A 17,327-nucleotide genomic window follows, 5' to 3' on the forward strand; every position below is an offset into this window, starting at 1 on the left:
ACATCAGGTCAGGGGGAATCAGGTTGAAAAAAAACCCAGCAGTACTATGGACTTCGTAGAGTAAGATTTGAATACCCCTGGTAAACAACACGAGTATCCCAATTCGGATGTATCAAGCCTGCAGCACTTCTGGTTTTCATGATTGATTGATTGAAGAACTATGAGACAACATTACATACATTCACCCTATAATCAGAGATTGATTCCGACCTGAGACACTAAGTGAGTGGACTCTCTGGCCAATCAATTAGGCTACATTAATCAATCAATTATCTACCAAAGAGAAAAGAAAAACAGCTGTACTGCAGATCTCGATACCAGGATTTAGATAACCCCGATATAGAAGAATAATGCATCTTTTCATTATGATTCATTTTTCTCCCCTTTCTCCCTTCTTTCCTCAGCCTGGTGTATGGGAGTTCTAGGTCCTCCCATCCGGACTCAGAGCTGCTCCATCGCCAGGCTTATGGCACACCCCACCCTCTGCAGGGCTACACAACCAATCACCATCCTGGCAGCTCTGGACAGGGCGGGGCATGGGGGGCTGGGCGGAGTCTAGGTAAGGGGCCGGGCTAATATGAACCTTGATTCATATGTAAAATTGAGGTCTCTGCATGATGCCAAAAGGTTGTCATATAGAATGTTAGTATACCTGTTATTACAGTACAATACAATATTGTCCTATCCTATACACAGTCAGGGAGAATGTAAATTTTTCTCTCTATCAAATTGTTTTTGTTTAGATTAGACTTTTGTTTAGATGAGTCACTTTAAACAGAAAAATGTGGGTGGTTGAGTAAATGCTTTTGTGTCTATGTCCTCTAGGCTTATCTGGGCTGTTTGATACTGGGCTACACCATGCCAGTCCCTCTGGTCCAGACCCATCTGTCATGAACTTGATTTCAGCACTAGAGTCCCAGGGTCGGCAGCCACCCCCCTCAGCCTCCTCCCTCCTCTCCCAGTTCCGAACACCCTCCTGGCAGACTGGTGAGTGCAGGAGCCAGTCATGAGTAATACTCAAGTACAATTGAGTCGTGTTCATCATTTTCTAAGTGTTATGAAGGACAGCAGCACATTTCTAATAATCTCTGTTACTTGTCTTTTTCTCTATCTCCATTTCCCATAGCGATGCACACTCAGCCAGAGCTCTTCATCGGGTCTGGCTCCTTCCCCTCCTCCTCCCTCTCGGCCTACCAGCACCCAGCCTCCTTTTCCGGGCGGTCCTTCCCTGGCTCCTCGCTCTCCCTCCAGGACTCCCCCACCTTCAGCCCCACGTCCAACGGCCTCCTGTCCCCCCACGACCCCCTGCTGCACATCAAGACACCCTCCCAGTCCAGCCTTGGCTTCGACCGCCTACTCTCCTCGCAGGGCGCCGCCTACCGAGGGTCACAGGACCCCACAGGCCCCCGCAAACCTCCTCCTCGTCAGGCCGCCATCTACCCCCTCCCCAGTTTAACCTGCTGTCCTCCCAGCTCCAGGACCAGTCTTCCCAGTTGTACAACGCCTCTGTGTTCTCATCGGCACCAGCCCCCCCGCCAACCCAGGAAAGGGCCATCCCACGGCAGGACAGCGTGATCAAGCACTACCAGCGCTCCTCTCCGGCTCAGTCGCAGCTCTCCTCCTCAGCCCCCCATCCCCTGCAGCACTACCTCAGCTGTGGGGCATCGGGGTACCAGCAGATTTCCCACCACCGGCATGGAGGGGTGTCCTGCAGTCCGCTGGGGGAGCAGAGCCCTTCAGCAGACCCCAAACCCTCCCCCCGTTCAGACCAAGTGTACCACCCCATCATCCAGACCCCGTACACCTCCTCAGCCGCCTCCTCGTCAGGGTCAGGTGGAAGTCTAGGGAAAGGGGCTAAGAACTCCAGCTCCAGTAGTGGCTACTCCTCCTCGGGCTCCTCGTCGTCCCGAACTCCCCACACCCCACCCTCAGCCTCCTCCACCTCCTCGTCCTCCTCAAACTCCAATGCTAACCCTTCCTCCAGCTCTTCGTCTGCCCCCTCCAGACAGCAGCCCCCAACTCAGTCGGCGCCCCCTCCCCCCCCAGTCTCATCCGCCCCAGCCCAGCAGCCTCCTCCTAAACCCTGCCTGTCAGCATATGGCTCCCCTGTGGCCCCCGTCAAGCCCACCGCAGGCCTCCCTGGACAGACACCTCCCCAGCAGCAGTCATACTCACCCAGCCAGCCCCCTCCCTCACACTCCCACCAGCCCTATGGGGGCTTCAGCTCCCCCCAGGCCCAGGACCTGACCTCTGGCCCTGGGAGTTCTGGGAAAGGGTATGGAGGACTAGGGCCAGGAGGCCGCTCCTTCTCTGCCGAGGTGGTCTACGGGACGGACTCAGGATACAGCTCGCTGCCTACCTCCCTTGGGGGAGCAGGCAGTCCCTCGTTGGGATACGGTGGCCCAAGGCACTCCCCTGCCCTCCTGGGGTCTGGAGGGGGTGGAGGGTCAGCCGGCAGCGGGGCAGGGTCCGGGGCTGGTAGAGGTGGATCAGGAGTTGGGGGTGCAGGATCAGGTGGTAGCAGATCATACCACCTCCCTGACTCCAGCCCTTCTCCCTCCAGCATCATTCGACCTGGGCTGCACTCTCCTGCTCCCGCCCGTCCTGCTCAGTCCCCCGGGGGAAACAAATACCTCTCCTCCGTCCTCTCCCCTGCCTTCCTGTCCTCTCCGCAGGGCTACCCCGACACCCGAGGCCCCCAGCCTCAGTCCTACCACCCCACGCCCCCCAAGCCCAAGCCAGACACTGACATGCTGGGAGTAGAGCGCTCCCAAGACGAGGAAGATGACGAGGACTTCCTGATCCAGCACTTGCTGCATGCCCAGAGCCCTGCATCCCACCCGTCCCAGCACCACCCCCAGCAGCAGCCGCCCCAGTCCATCACTCAGGCCAGGGATGGGGGCAAAGGTCTGGCCTACGACCTGAACAAGGCCTCAGAGGAGCGCTACCACCTCCAGAGCGTCATCCGCACCAACAGCGCCACCAACAGCATGGTTCCCGGTACTGCAGGTAACGTCAGCGGAGGTGGCCTGGAGAGCCAGCTGGAGATGTCTCTGAAGAAACAGCAGCAGCAGGCCAAGAACGAACAAGGGCTGTCTGGAGCAGGGGCCAGCGGAGGAAGAGGGGGGGCAGACTCCCTCTCACATCCCAACCCTCACGTCTCCTATCCGCAGCAACACGACTCCCTCGGCTCAGTTGTGCAATACGGCAGGGGCGACCCTTACTCCCAACACCCTCACTCCCAGCACCCCCACCATCCCTCGCAGGTCCCCTCACATCCCCAACACACCCAGCACTCTCAACATGCCCACCCCCACTCCCACATCCACCCTCACATGGAGCTCAAAAAGCCTCCCGACCCGTCAGAGCTGCCATACCTGCGGAAGACACCCGAACTGCAGCAGCAGGCTCGACAGCCCCAATCCTCCCTTTCCCTCATGGACTCCCCCCCAAACCAGCCCCAGCAGCCTCCCTCTGCCCACATGCTCCAGTCTGTTCTGTCCCACACTACCCGCAACAAGATGGACACCCAGCAAGCTGCTTCTCAGCAGCAGCAGCACTCCATGAGTCAGCAGGCCATGATGGGGGCAGGTGGAGAGGCAGAGCCTGGGGGACAAGTGGGCGTGGATCCCCAGCCCCAGGCTCAATCCCAGCTGCAGCTCCAACTCCAGTCACAGGCTATGGAGGCCCACTATGGCCAGAGCCAAGCCAGCCAGAACTCGGTTTCTCCTCTGGACATGCTGGAGCGCACCCTGTCTCGGGCCAACAGTAGAGACAGTGGAGGGGCCGCGGATAGAAGTGGGGTGGGGGGAGGAGATGGGGGCAGTAGTGACGGACACAGACAACAACAGCAGCAGCACAGGCTTCCGTCTCATCACCACTCCCAACAAACAGCCTCCAAGCTTCACAACTTCCTCTCCGAGCCAGACCTGGGCATAACCACACCCTCCCACCTGCACCACCTCAACCCACACCACCCCCACGTCCATCACCAACAGCAGACCCACCCGCACCACCCCCTCCCGCACATCCATGCCCACCACCACTCCCACCACCTGGAGACCAACGCAGGGCCCCAGCAGCAGCCTCTGTCCCATCAGAGGGACCAGGAGCCCCAGCTCTGCCAATCCCAGTTGGACCAGCTCAAAGAGCACCAGTTTGACACTGTGAGCCCCGTGGGGAAAGCGGGCCAGAACCAAGGTCAGCAGCAGCAGCACAGGTTTGTGCCTCTGACCTCCATCTGTTTCCCAGACTCCCTCTTACAGGATGAGGATCGCTCCTTCTTTCCCGGCATGGAGGATATGTTCTGCTCTGACGACTACTCCAAGTCGAGCTGCGCCGGGGGTCCCGGGGCAGGCCAAGGGGTCCAGGAAGGTATGTCTGAGGCACCTGGACAGGGACCAGACAGCATGGAGGACGTCAAGACCAGTGATGGAAGAGGTGTGTATGATGTGATGGGTCACCATGGCGACCATGGTTACGGGTACTGCCACGGCCTCACGGAAACAGAAAACAGCACCATACATCTGGACCTGGACTCCCTGAAAACCCATGAGCTCCCCTCCACTGTGAACACAGAGCAGCTCGGCCTCATCCAGTCCCAGACTGGCTTGGGGGGTCCAGAGGGAGTTCCTGGGGACAGCTCCGCCAACAAGATGATTAGGGGTACGGGTGTGGGTGGAGGTTCTGGTCTGGCCGGGCTGACGTCGCCTATCTTCTGCTCCTCCCGACCCAAGAAGCTGCTGAAGACCAGCTCCTTCCACCTGCTGAAGCAGCGCCGCGACCCGCAGCCGCAGGCCAAGAAGAACTACGCCCAGGAGTACGAGTTTGAGGGCGACGAGGACAAGGCTGATGTTCCCGCTGACATCCGCCTGAACAGCCGGCGGCTCCCTGACCTCCTCCCCGACCTGGTGTCCAGCTGCAGGAAGGCTGGAGGAGGAGGGGCCTCGGGGATGGGCTCCCTCAGCCCTCTGATGGGTGACCTGGACTTCTGCCACCCGTCCGGCTACCCCTCCCTTGGCCCCCCTCCACATCTCCTACCCCACGACGGGCCCAAGAAGAGGGGCAGGAAACCAACCAAACCCAAACGTGAAGGGCCACCTCGGCCCAGAGGGCGCCCTCGCATCCGCCCGCTCCCGGAGCCGCCCTACTGTAGGGGGCTGATGGGAAATGTAGGCGGGGAGACCCGCAGGGGTCGAGGGCGGGGTAGGGGGCGTGGCAGGAAGGAGGAAGGGATGATAGAGATGCACCAAGACATGAACAAAGTTCCCGACCTCCAATATCAGCAACAACAACAGCAGTTCCACCAACAACAGCACTTTCAACAACAGCAGCACCAACACCATCACCTCCAACCGCAGCAAAATCTACAACCTCAACACCAACAGCAGCAGCACCTACAACACCTTCATCAACAACAACAAGCACAGCATCCACAGCACCATAAAACTTTCAAGCCTATCAAGGTAAGGGAGACATGAGCGAGTGATATCATGTTTAGATAGTGAGTTGTATGGACTCCGTAAAGCTTACAGTGCCTTCAGAAAGTATTCATACCCTTGACTTATTCTACATTTTGTTGTGTTATAGCCTGAATTCAAAATGGATTCAATTTAAAAAAAATCTCATCCATCTACAGACAACACCCTATTATGACAAACTGAAAACGTGTTTTTAGAAATCTTAGCAAATGCATTGTTATTGAAATACAGATATGAATACAGACATAGGTGTTCACACCCCTGAGTAAATACATGTTAGAAACTTCTTTGTCAATGATTACAGCTGTGAGTCTTTCTGGGAAAGTCTAAGAGCTTTCCACACCTGGATTGTACAATATTTGCACATTATTCTTTTTAAAATTCTTCAAGTTCTGTCAAGTTGGTTGTTGATAATTTCTAGACAGCCATTTTCAAGTCTTGCCAAAGATTTTCAAGCCTATTTAAGTCAAAACTATAACTAGGCCACTCAGGAACATTCAATGTCGTCTTGGTAAGCAACTCCAGGGAATATTTGGCCTTGTGTTTTAGGTTTTTGTCCTGCTGAAAGATGAATTTGTCTCCCCGGTCTGTTGAAAAGCAGACTGAACCAGGTTTTCCTCTGTGCTTTTTTATCCCCCAAAAAACTCCTAGTCCTTGCCGATGACAAACATACCCATAACATGATGCAACCACCACCATGCTTGAAAATATGCAGACTGGTACTCAGTGATGTGTTGTGTCCATGCAACTTATTATGTGACTTGTGAGACTTGTTAAGCACATTTTTACTCCTGAACTTATTTAGGCTTGCAATAACAATATTTATTGACTCAAGACATTTCAGCGTTTAATTTTTTTATTAATATGTAATTAATTAATTCCACTCGGACATTATGGGCTATTGTGTTATTGTGCCAGTGACACAACATCTCAATTTAATCAATTTTAAATTCAGCCTGTAACTCAACAAAATGTTGAAAAAGTCAAGGGGGGTGAATCCTTTCTGAAGGCACTGTAAAAAATAATTTGTGTTATCCCACCAACTTACCCCACTAACTCTCTTTCTCTCTGCATTTTCTCTTCCTCTATCCCTATACCCATCACTTCAACTATCCCTTTCTCTTCCCCTCGCCATTCCCCAAATACCCTCATTCCTCCTTCTGTCCTTCGGTCTCTTTTCCTCTTTTCACGACACCCATCAATCTTCTCCATCCCTTCTTTACATCTCTCAGATCAAGCTGCCTATTCCCTCTGTGTCTCCCTCTGACTCCTTGCTAAGGACAGACTCCCTGTCCAGCACCGACCCGGTTCTCTCTGACGGGTCAGTGGGCTCGGCTCCCTCCCTGGGCCTGAGTCCTGGACCCACTGCTGGGATGGACATGACCATGACCAGGAGCCAGGAGAAGATGAAGCAGAAAGCTCAAGCCCAGGAGGTGAGTGCATCTGCCTTTGTCTTTTTTGGATTCTACCTGCTGTTTAGATGCCTTTTTCCGTTAACCTTTTTTTATTATTTTTTCACCTTTATTTAACCAGGTAGGCTAGTTGAGAACAAGTTCTCATTTACAACTGCGACCTGGCCAAGATAAAGCATAGCAGTGTGAACACAAAGTTACACATGGAGTAAACAATAAACAAGTCAATAACACAGTAGAAAAAAAAGAGTCTATATACACTGTGTGCAAAATGCATGAGGAGGTAGGCGAATAATTACAATTTAGCAGATTAACACTGGAGTGATAAATGATCAAATGATCATGTGCAGGTAGAGATACTGGTGTGCGAAAGAGCAGAAAAGTAAATAAATAAAAACAGTATGGGGATGAGGTAGGTAAATTGGGTGGGCTATTTATACCGATGGACTATGTACAGCTACAGCGATCGGTTAGCCGCTCAGATAGCAGATGTTTAAAGTTGGTGAGGGAGATAAAAGTCTCCAACTTCAGCAATTATTGCAATTCATTCCAGTCACAGGCAGCAGAGAACTGGAAGGAAAAGTTGGCCAAATGAGGTGTTGGCTTTAGGGATGGTCAGTGTGATACACCTGCTGGAGCGCGTGCTACGGGTGGGTGTTGCCATCGTGACCAGTGAACTGAGATAAGGCGGAGCTTTACCTAGCATGGACTTGTAGATGACCTGGAGCCAGTGGGTCTGTCGACGAATATGTAGCGAGGACCAGCCGACTAGAGCATACAGGTCGCAGTGGTGCATCCAGTTTGCTGAGTAGAGTATTGGAAGCTATTTTGTAGATGACATCGCCGAAGTCAAGGATCTGTAGGATAGTCCGTTTTACTAGGGTAAGTTTGGCGGTGTGAGTGAAGGAGGCTTTGTTGCGGAATAGAAAGCCGACTCTAGATTTGATTTTAGATTGGAGATGTTTGATATGAGTCTGGAAGGAGAGTTTACAGTCTAGCCAGACACCTAGGTACTTATAGATGTCCACATATTCTAGGTCAGAACCATCCAGGGTGGTGATGCTAGTCGGGCGTGCGGGTGCAGGCAGCGAACGGTTGAAAAGCATGCATTTGGTTTTACTAGCGTTTAAGAGCAGTTGGAGGCCACGGAAGGAGTGTTGTATGGCATTGAAGCTCGTTTGGAGGTTAGATAGCACAGTGTCCAAGGAAGGGCCGGAAGTATAAAGAATGGTGTCGTCTGCGTAGAGGTGGATCAGGGAATCGTCCGCAGCAAGAGCAACATCATTGATATATACAGAGAATAGAGTCGGCCCTAGAATTGAACCCTGTGGCACCCCCATCGAGACTGCCAGAGGAACCGACAACCTGCCCTCCGATTTGACACACTGAACTCTGTCTGCAAAGTAGTTGGTGAACCAGGCAAGGCAGTCATTAGAATAACCGAGGCTACTGAGTCTGCCAATAAGAATATGGTGATTGACAGAGTCGAAAGCCTTGGCCAGGTCGATGAAGACGGCTGCACAGTACTGTCTTTTATCGATGGTGGTTATGATATCGTTTAGTACCTTGAGCGTGGCTGAGGTGCACCCGTGACCGGCTCGGAAACCAGATTGCACAGCGGAGAAGGTACGATGGGATTCGAAATGGTCAGTGATCTGTTTGTTGACTAGGCTTTCGAAGACCTTAGATAGGCAGGGCAGGATGGATATAGGTCTGTAGCAGTTTGGGTCCAGGGTGTCTCCCTCTTCGTACATCAGGAACTATTTCAAAGGGAAAGGGCAGGGAGTTGCTTGAATACTAGTGATGCACCGATATGACATTTTTGGCCGATACCAAATCCAGGTTGTATCACCACCGGACGTGATTGGTCCCATAGGGCAGCGCCCATTTGGCCCAGCGTCGTCCGGGTTGGCCGCCATTTAAAATAATAATTTGATATTAACTGACTTGCCTAGTTAAATAAAGGTTACACACACACACATACACACACTGATCAAAAAGTAATTTTGTTGGCATTTACGTATGTCCCCATTACCAGTAAAACATAATCAAAACCTATTTCTTTCACTTACTTGCTGTGCTATTTCGTTGTTCATTTAACCCTCATTTATAAGACAGTTCTTATTTGATTACTGGTGGTTGGACCCATCAAATGTGAAGCTATCCACAAAAAGGATTAGCCACAATAGTGGACTTTGCGGTTAGCCTTCAAAATAAAAGTATGTAATTGACAGTGATGAAAATGCTTAAAAATAGTAGAATTATGCCATAATTGAATAGGTCATGCTAAACAAGGTTGGACTGTTGTTATTTAAAATCAACAAACATTTGTTAATTTGACAAAAATCTGTTGAAATCACACTGGATGTATTATACTTTAGAATTGCATTTGGGGGCATACTTATTTCACTGTACAGCCTTACCTATGGATTGTGGATCAATGACATGTGGTATCAGTCTACTCAGTGGCACCCAGAGAACATTAGCATCGTAGCTCTTGTTGCGGGACTCTGAAACAACTGTGAATTGAGACACATTTATTGTCAACCTATGTGTATTGAACACTATTCCAGAGAAAAAGCAATACTGCGTGGATGTTTTGGAGTCTGATAACTCTGAGGAGGATGTTGGGAAAATATATCTTGGGTATTGAGTAGACTGTTACCCCATTTCATTGATCCCCAATCCTTAGGTAAAGCTGTACAGTGCAATATGAATGTCAATACACACAATAGGCTGACTGTAGAGGTGATTTCACACAGTCACAGTCCCGCGATAAGAGCTACAACGTTAATATTTGTGTAAACTCTTCACAGTTGTGTTCTGTGGGTGTCACCGAGTAGACTGATACCCCATTACATCGCTTCACATTCTAACCTTGTTTACCATTATCTAGTCTAAACATGGCATGATTTCCCCAATTGTAACCTTCTGTATCACTTTCAAAGAGGTACTTTTATTTTGAGGGCAAAACGCAAATTCCACTATTGTGTGCTAATCCTTATTGTGGCTAGCTAATACTTACTCACAAGGATTCCTAAATCATTGCTAAGAATACTGAAAATGACTGCAGTTTCTCCTGGTCATTGTTTTCAGGCTGGTTGTATTGGTGCTAGCTCGGTACCAAGCTAAAACTAGCTACCCCAGAAGTTGCGGTCGAACAAATAATGCTTTATTACCAACACGGTATTGTAAACACATCGTTCGTGGCCGGTGTTTGCTTGTTTGCAGACTTTTTTGTACAGCTTCGACAGTGCTACTGATAGTAGTGGTGGCGCTTGGCTTGCACGTGCAAATTCAGAACACACAACATTCTCTAATAGAACTGTGTTATTTGACATGTCAAATGAAGCGTTTATTTAACGCGTCAAATAGTGTTATTGTCAAATTGTGCTATTTGACGTGTTTCTTTTTTGCGACGCAAAGACCCAAACGCGTTCCATAGTATGTTGTGAAGCTAATTGCGGTGATGCTATTACTATGTAACTCCGGTAGGGCAACATCTGAACAATAGCGCACTTGGTAACATTAGTGTGTACTGGTGCTCGATCAGTTGCAAAAGCCAACATCACCCACGACAGAGAAGGGTTGATTGTCAAGGGCAATGAATTCCATTATCTTGGCGTTAAATGGATTTCGCCTTTGAGTTGTCTCGCTGAAATGTTTTTACTCTTTCAAATGACTGCTTGACTTGTTGACTGCTCGATCCACACAGCAGTGGGCTGGGTTAGGAATGCTGTGTTGCAGGTGCAGCGCAAAATTTTCTGTGGCGTCATTACATCATGTACGTACATAATATAGATATGCACGTCAGCTGTGACATTGGTTTTTCACATCGGCGTTAAACTAGACATCGGGCCGATACCGATGTTGGCATTTTTAGCTAATTTCTGCCGATTCCGATATGTTCACCGATATATCATGCCTCGCTAGTGAATACTGTTTATTCACCTTTTTATTTTGGAAATAGTACCTATTACGTTATTATTGTTTGCGTTAATGTTTACTTCACTCACCATCTGTCATTTTGACCAGTGTTCAGCTTTATCCCAACTTATTTACCACTACATGTACATCCTTGGGCAAGGGTGATAGGGAGGCCTCTCTCTATTGGACACTAAGGGATAGTTTCAGAGAATCCGTAGTGATGCATTGCTATGATTTAAAATAAACAAAGATGACATTTTTGAATATTTCATCAGCAATGATGATTATTTTTCTACTGAACTCGCTGGTCAGTACTTCACTGTTGATTTGTTGTTACGCGCTGTAGCTACAGTATCTGAGGTTTTGAAAGAGATTTCTTCTCATTAGTGGGTGTACCTGATATATGTTTCTAATTATTCATGTTCGGCAGAGCTTCTCATTACAAAGTGAGAACAACAAAGTTATTTGAAGTGTAAATCTGTCTGTCATGCACATAGTGTAGGAATTGTATTTTTTTTACTTATGAAAGGGTTGGGGGTTTGGATCACGTCAAATCAGTAATCATTTTACAATACATATTTTTTGGGATTTGATGCTCTGTGGTGTGTGACCAAACCTGAGAGTTTTCTCCTCTTTCTTGTCACATTATACACACCAGCTTGGGAGGGAGGAATCTTACATTTAAACTGACAAACCTTTTGCATAGAAAACTGAAATATTTCTGATATGAACAACTAGTCCAAAAAAATAACTTGGACATCTACTAGATGTGATAACGAGTAAGTTTTTAATCTACATCTGACTTTATATATTTAAATTCAGCATATATAGTATACAATATTTACAATGCCTTCAGAAAGTGTATATACCCCTTGACTTATTCCACATTTTGTTGTGTTACAGCCTAAAATCAGAATGGATTAAGTATTTTTTAATCTCACCCATCTACACATAATGCCCCATAATGACAAAGTGAAAACATGTTTTTAGAAATGTTTGCAAATGTATTGAAAATGAAATACAGAAATATCAAATTTACATAAGTATTCACACCCCTGAGTCAATACATGTTAGTGCCACGCCTGCTCCCGCTCTTCCTGCCCATCGTTACGCACCCCTGTCACCATCATTACGCGAATCAGCACAATATTGGACTCACCTGGACTCCTTCACTTTGTTGATTGCCCCTTCTATATCTGTCTGTTCCTCAGTTTGTTCCCCGTGTAAGCATTATTGTCGTTTTGTTTTTCCATGTCCAGACGCTGTCCGTGTTCTGTTTCATGTCCGTGTTTATTAAATGTTCACTCCCTGTACTTGCTTCTTGTCTCCCAGCATCTGTCCTTACAGAATGCTGACACCACAAATTGAAGCATCAGGGAGTTTTGTTTTTTGTTTTGGTTGGTGACGTCAGGTCTGGGGCCACTGCCAAAGGAACCAGGGGTGCCACAGCTGGCTCTTCGGGCTTCCACACCTTAGCTGTGGCTCGAGCCTTGGTTTCCTAGCCTTGGTTGGCTCGGCAGGCTCCCACCCCACGTGATGCCTCAGCCGGTCCGCTGGCGCCCACGCCTCGGCCGGCTCGTGAGGCTCCCACCCCTCAGCCGGCTCGTCCGACTCCCCTGTCTTGGCCTGGCCCTTCAGGCTCACCCAGGTTTTTTTTTTTTTGGGGGGGGGGGTACTGTCATGCCTGCTTCCCCCCCCGGCGCTCGAGGGCACCAGACTGCCCATCATTACGCACACCTGTCACCATCATTACACGCATCGGCACAATATTGGACTCACCTAGACTCCTTCACTTTGTTGATTGCCGCTTCTATATCTGTCTGTTCCTCCGTTTGTTCCCCGTGTCAGCATTATTGTTGTTTTGTTTTCCCTGTCCAGACACTGTCCATGTTCTGTTTCATGTCCGTGTTTATTAAAAGTTCACTCCCTGTACCCAGCGTCTGTACTTACAGTTAGAATCACCTTTGGCAATAATTACAGCTGTGAGTCGTTCTGGGAAAGTCTCTAAGAGCTTTGAACACCTGGATTGTACAATATTTGCACATTATTATTATTTTAATTCTTCAATTCTGTCAAGTTGCTCATTGTTAGACAGCCATTTTCAAGAAGTGTCATGTATTTTCAAGCCGATTTAAGTCAAAACTGTAACTAGGCCACTTAGTGTCATCTTGGTAAGTAACTCCAGTGTAGATATCCAAGTCACTTAAGAACAAATTCTTATTTTCAATGATGGCCTAGGAACAGTGGGTTAACTGCCTTGTTCAGGGGCAGAACGACAGATTTTCTACCTTGTCAGCTAAGGGATTCAATCTTGCAACTTTTCAGTTACTAGTCCAACGCTCTAACCTCTAGGCTACCTGCCGCTCTGTGTGGTGTACAGAGATGAGGTAGTCATTCCAAATCATGTTAAACACTATTATTTCAGTGAGTAAATCCAACTTCTTATGTGACTTTTTAAGCACATTTGTAGTCCTGAACTTGCAGTATTTAGGCTTGCCATAACAAAGAGATTAAATACTTATTGACTGAAGACATTTCAGCTTTTAATTTTGAATACATTTCTAAATATTTCTAAAAACACAATGCCACTTCGACATTATGGGTTATTGTGTGTAAGCCAGTGACACAAAATCTCAATTGAGTCAATTTTAAATTCAGAATGTAACGCAACAAAATGTGGAAAAAGTCAAGGGGTGTGAATACTTCCTGAAGGCACTGTATATTTATATTCGGTATTTGTATAATAATGGTCGGAATATCATAGGAAGTCATTAAGATGGTACATATAATACCACATTTTCCTAACATCTACATGGCCCTTTTCCAGGTGCTCAAAGCACTTCAAGTCACCTCATCCTCTATCAATATGTGATTGTAATCTGAGCATTACAGTGTAGCAGCAGCTAGCCATGTATGATAATAGGATGGGGGGGTTGAATGTATTTCTTATGTTGGGGTAGAGATCGATAAGATGGATTCTTTTTGTGTGAGTTTGATGTTCTGGATTCCATCTGTTGATGTCTGCGGGTTGGTCATGGTAAAAGTAAAATGGCGGCTGTTGCCTCAGCAACAGGGAGAGTGTGGACTCAGGAAAGTGGCCAATGAAATGAACAGTGTACATTTCTGTGTGATTTGCAGGGGTAGGGGGAAGAGGAGTGGAGTCGAGTGGAATTGCTGTTGCAATTATAAAAATATACTGGTGTCAATTGACTCTAATGCCTTTTTAACATCATGCAGTAAGTTTAATTAATTGAAGAGATGATACAACATTTTCACAGTGGTGCAACTAAGACTGTTGTTGAGTCTTAATCAAGTGTGCTCAGATGTCCATATTACATGATTTGAAGCGGGTTGAACAGTCAAAACAGTGGCGACCGGTTTCCTCACGTCACTCTATAGAAAATGGAATATAACGTCAACTAGACAACAATGCAAAGTCAATCAGTCAATTCACCAATCATCAATTGAATCATTAATTAAACCTCTCTTGTAGCACACAGCAGTGCCGATAGTTTTTTGAACATATGATTAATGTCTTTTCTTTGTGGCCTCCACAGATGACGTGGGAGAGGGACATGGATGAGCAGCTGACCCCAGAGGCTTGGGCTGCCATGCAGAAGCTCTCCAACACGGTGAGAAACCTCAATCCGTCCCTAGCTACACCTAATATCTCACAGTATCATCTATAATTCATTACTCATATTTCACAAGTCATATAACTCAGAGATCCCTTCAGCGCTGGGAAACTCGCCAGGCAAGAAGGCTGCAGGGAAGGCTCTACCTCAGTCAGAACAATGGTGGGCTAACGTCGACTGGAACACAAACTCTCCTTTGGATGTTTATGTGTGTAGTTAGATATTGTGGTTAGTGGAGCATAAAGATGGAGGGGCATAGGGGGGAAAGACAAAAGAGAACCACACATTGGTGTGTGTAAGTTTTTTTTAAACATTTAAGGTGCAATTTTCACAAGTATGTGGGTCATTTTCACAACTCTATTTTCGATTGACTGAGTACTTACAACAATGAACTTCACCAAAATACTCTTTCAATTTGGACACATATTCAATCTAAGTATCTGGTGTTAAAAATGCAATATTCACTTGCCTTTAGATATTATGTTCTTGTCATTTTTTGACAACACAACTATCTCTTAATTAAACAAAGTGCTCCAAACTGATAACTACTGAACCAAAAGTATGCTCATGCCTCGTTACTGTAGCTTATATAGTTTGATAACTTCTGAACACTACATTTCTATATTTTCCCCTCAGAAATGTATCAAATTTGCATAAATTTAGGTTGGAAGGTAAAACCAAATCATATACAGTGGGGCCAAAAAGTATTTAGTCAGCCACCAATTGTGCAAGTTCTCCCACTTAAAAAGATAAGAGAGGCCTGTACTTTTCATCATAGGTACACTTTAACTATGAATGACAAAATAAGAAGAAAAAAAATCCAGAAAATCACATTGTAGGATTTTTAATGAATTTATTTTCAAATTATGGTTGAAAATAAGTATTTGGTCAATAACCAAAGTTTATCTCAATACTGTGTTATATACCCTTTGTTGGCAATGACAGAGGTCAAACGTTTTCTGTAAGTCTTCACAAGGTTTTCACACACTGTTGCTGGTATTTTGGCCCATTCCTCCATGCAGATTTCCTCTAAAGCAGTGATATTTTGGGGCTGTTGCTGGGCAACACGGACTTTCAACTCCCTCCAAAGATTTTCTATGGGGTTGAGATCTGGAGACTGGCTAGGCCACTCCAGGACCTTGAAATGCTTCTTACGAAGCCACTCCTTCGTTGCCTGGGTGGCGTGTTTGGGATCATTGTCATGCTGAAAGACCCAGCCACGTTTCATCTTCAATGCCCTTGCTGATGGAAGGAGGTTTTCACTCAAAATCTCACGATACATGGCCCCATTCATTCTTTCCTTTACACGGATCAGTCGTCCTGGTCCCTTTGCAGAAAAACAGCCCCAAAGCTTGATGTTTCCACCCCCATGCTTCACAGTAGGTATGGTGTTCTTTGGATGCAACTCAGCATTCTTTGTCCTCCAAACACGACGAGTTGAGTTTTTACTAAAAAGTTCTATTTTGGTTTCATCTGAACATACGACATTCTCCCAATCTTCTTCTGGATTATCCAAATGCTCTCTAGCAAACTTCAGACGGGCCTGGACATCTACTGGCTTAAGCAGGGGGACACGTCTGGCACTGCAGGATTTGAGTCCCTGGCGGCGTAGTGTGTTACTGATGGTAGGCTTTGTTACTTTGGTCCCAGCTCTCTGCAGGTCATTCACTAGGTCCCCCCGTGTGGTTCTGGTATTTTTGCTCACCGTTCTTGTGATCATTTTGACCCCACAGGGTGAGATCTTGCGTGGAGCCCCAGATCGAGGGAGATTATCAGTGGTCTTGTATGTCTTCCATTTCTTCTGTCTTCCCAGCCTGGTGCAGGTCTACAATTGTGTTTCTGGTGTCCTTTGACAGCTCTTTGGTCTTGGCCATAGTGGAGTTTGGACTGTGACTGTTTGAGGTTGTGGACAGGTGTCTTTTATACTGATAACAAGTTCAAACAGGTGCCATTAATACAGGTAGCGAGTGGAGGACAGAGGAGCCTCTTAAAGAAGAAGTTACAGGTCTGTGAGAGCCAGAAATCTTGCTTGTTTGTTGGTGACCAAATACTTATTTTCCACCATAATTTGCAAATAAATTCATTAAAAATCCTACAATGTGATTTTCTGGATTTTTCTCATTTTGTCTGTCATAGTTGAAGTGTACCTATGATGAAAAGTACAGGCCTCTCTCATCTTTTTAAGTGGGAGAACTTGGTGGCTGACTAAATACTCTCTGTATATGGATGTGGCTGTAAATTTTACATCATCAAACTCCATCAGCCAGTGTGCTTCAATAGGACAAAGTAAAAAGAGTCACTCTATGTGCTACCATTTGGTATTATAGTGTAGTGTACAATGCACTGCTGAAATACCTGGGTTGTATATAACAATATACAGTGAGCTCCAAAAGTATTGGGACAGTGATACATTTTTTGTTATTTTGACTCTGTACTCCAGCACTTTGGATTTGAAATGATACAATGAATATGAGACTATGAAGTGCAGACAATCAGATTTAATTTGAGGATATTCATCCATATCGGGTGAACTGTTTAGAATTTACAGTGCCCCCGTTTTAGGCAGTGGTGTAAAGTACTTAAGTAAAAATACTTGAAAGTGCTACTTCAGTCCTTTTTTATGGTATCTGTACTTTACTATTCATATTTTTGACAACTTTTACGTCACTACATTCATTCCTAAAGAAGATAATGTACTTTTTACTCCATACATTTTCCCTGACACTCAACAGTATTTAGTTACATTTTGAATGCTTAGCAGGACAGGAAATGGTCAAGTCCTTATCAAGATAAGGCGGACTCACTAAACATACAGGCTTTATTTGTAAATGGTTTCTGAATGTTGGAGTGTGCCCCTGGCTATCCATACATTT

The 17,327-nt window shown here is 46.8% G+C and overlaps 1 protein-coding gene across 1 annotated transcript in view; it reads left to right on the plus strand.

Moving 5' to 3' along the window:
- Positions 1 to 17,327, plus strand: part of LOC135556086 (proline-rich protein 12-like) — a 54,620-nt gene that overhangs the window by 7,679 nt on the left and 29,614 nt on the right. The window contains 6 exon segments of the mRNA XM_064989000.1: positions 405 to 559; positions 826 to 987; positions 1,127 to 1,422; positions 1,425 to 5,465; positions 6,713 to 6,913; positions 14,377 to 14,451. Of these exon segments, the coding sequence (XP_064845072.1) occupies positions 405 to 559; positions 826 to 987; positions 1,127 to 1,422; positions 1,425 to 5,465; positions 6,713 to 6,913; positions 14,377 to 14,451 (4,930 nt within the window).

Source organism: Oncorhynchus masou, chromosome 15 (assembly GCF_036934945.1).
Source record: "Oncorhynchus masou masou isolate Uvic2021 chromosome 15, UVic_Omas_1.1, whole genome shotgun sequence".
Classification (NCBI taxonomy): domain Eukaryota; kingdom Metazoa; phylum Chordata; class Actinopteri; order Salmoniformes; family Salmonidae; genus Oncorhynchus; species Oncorhynchus masou.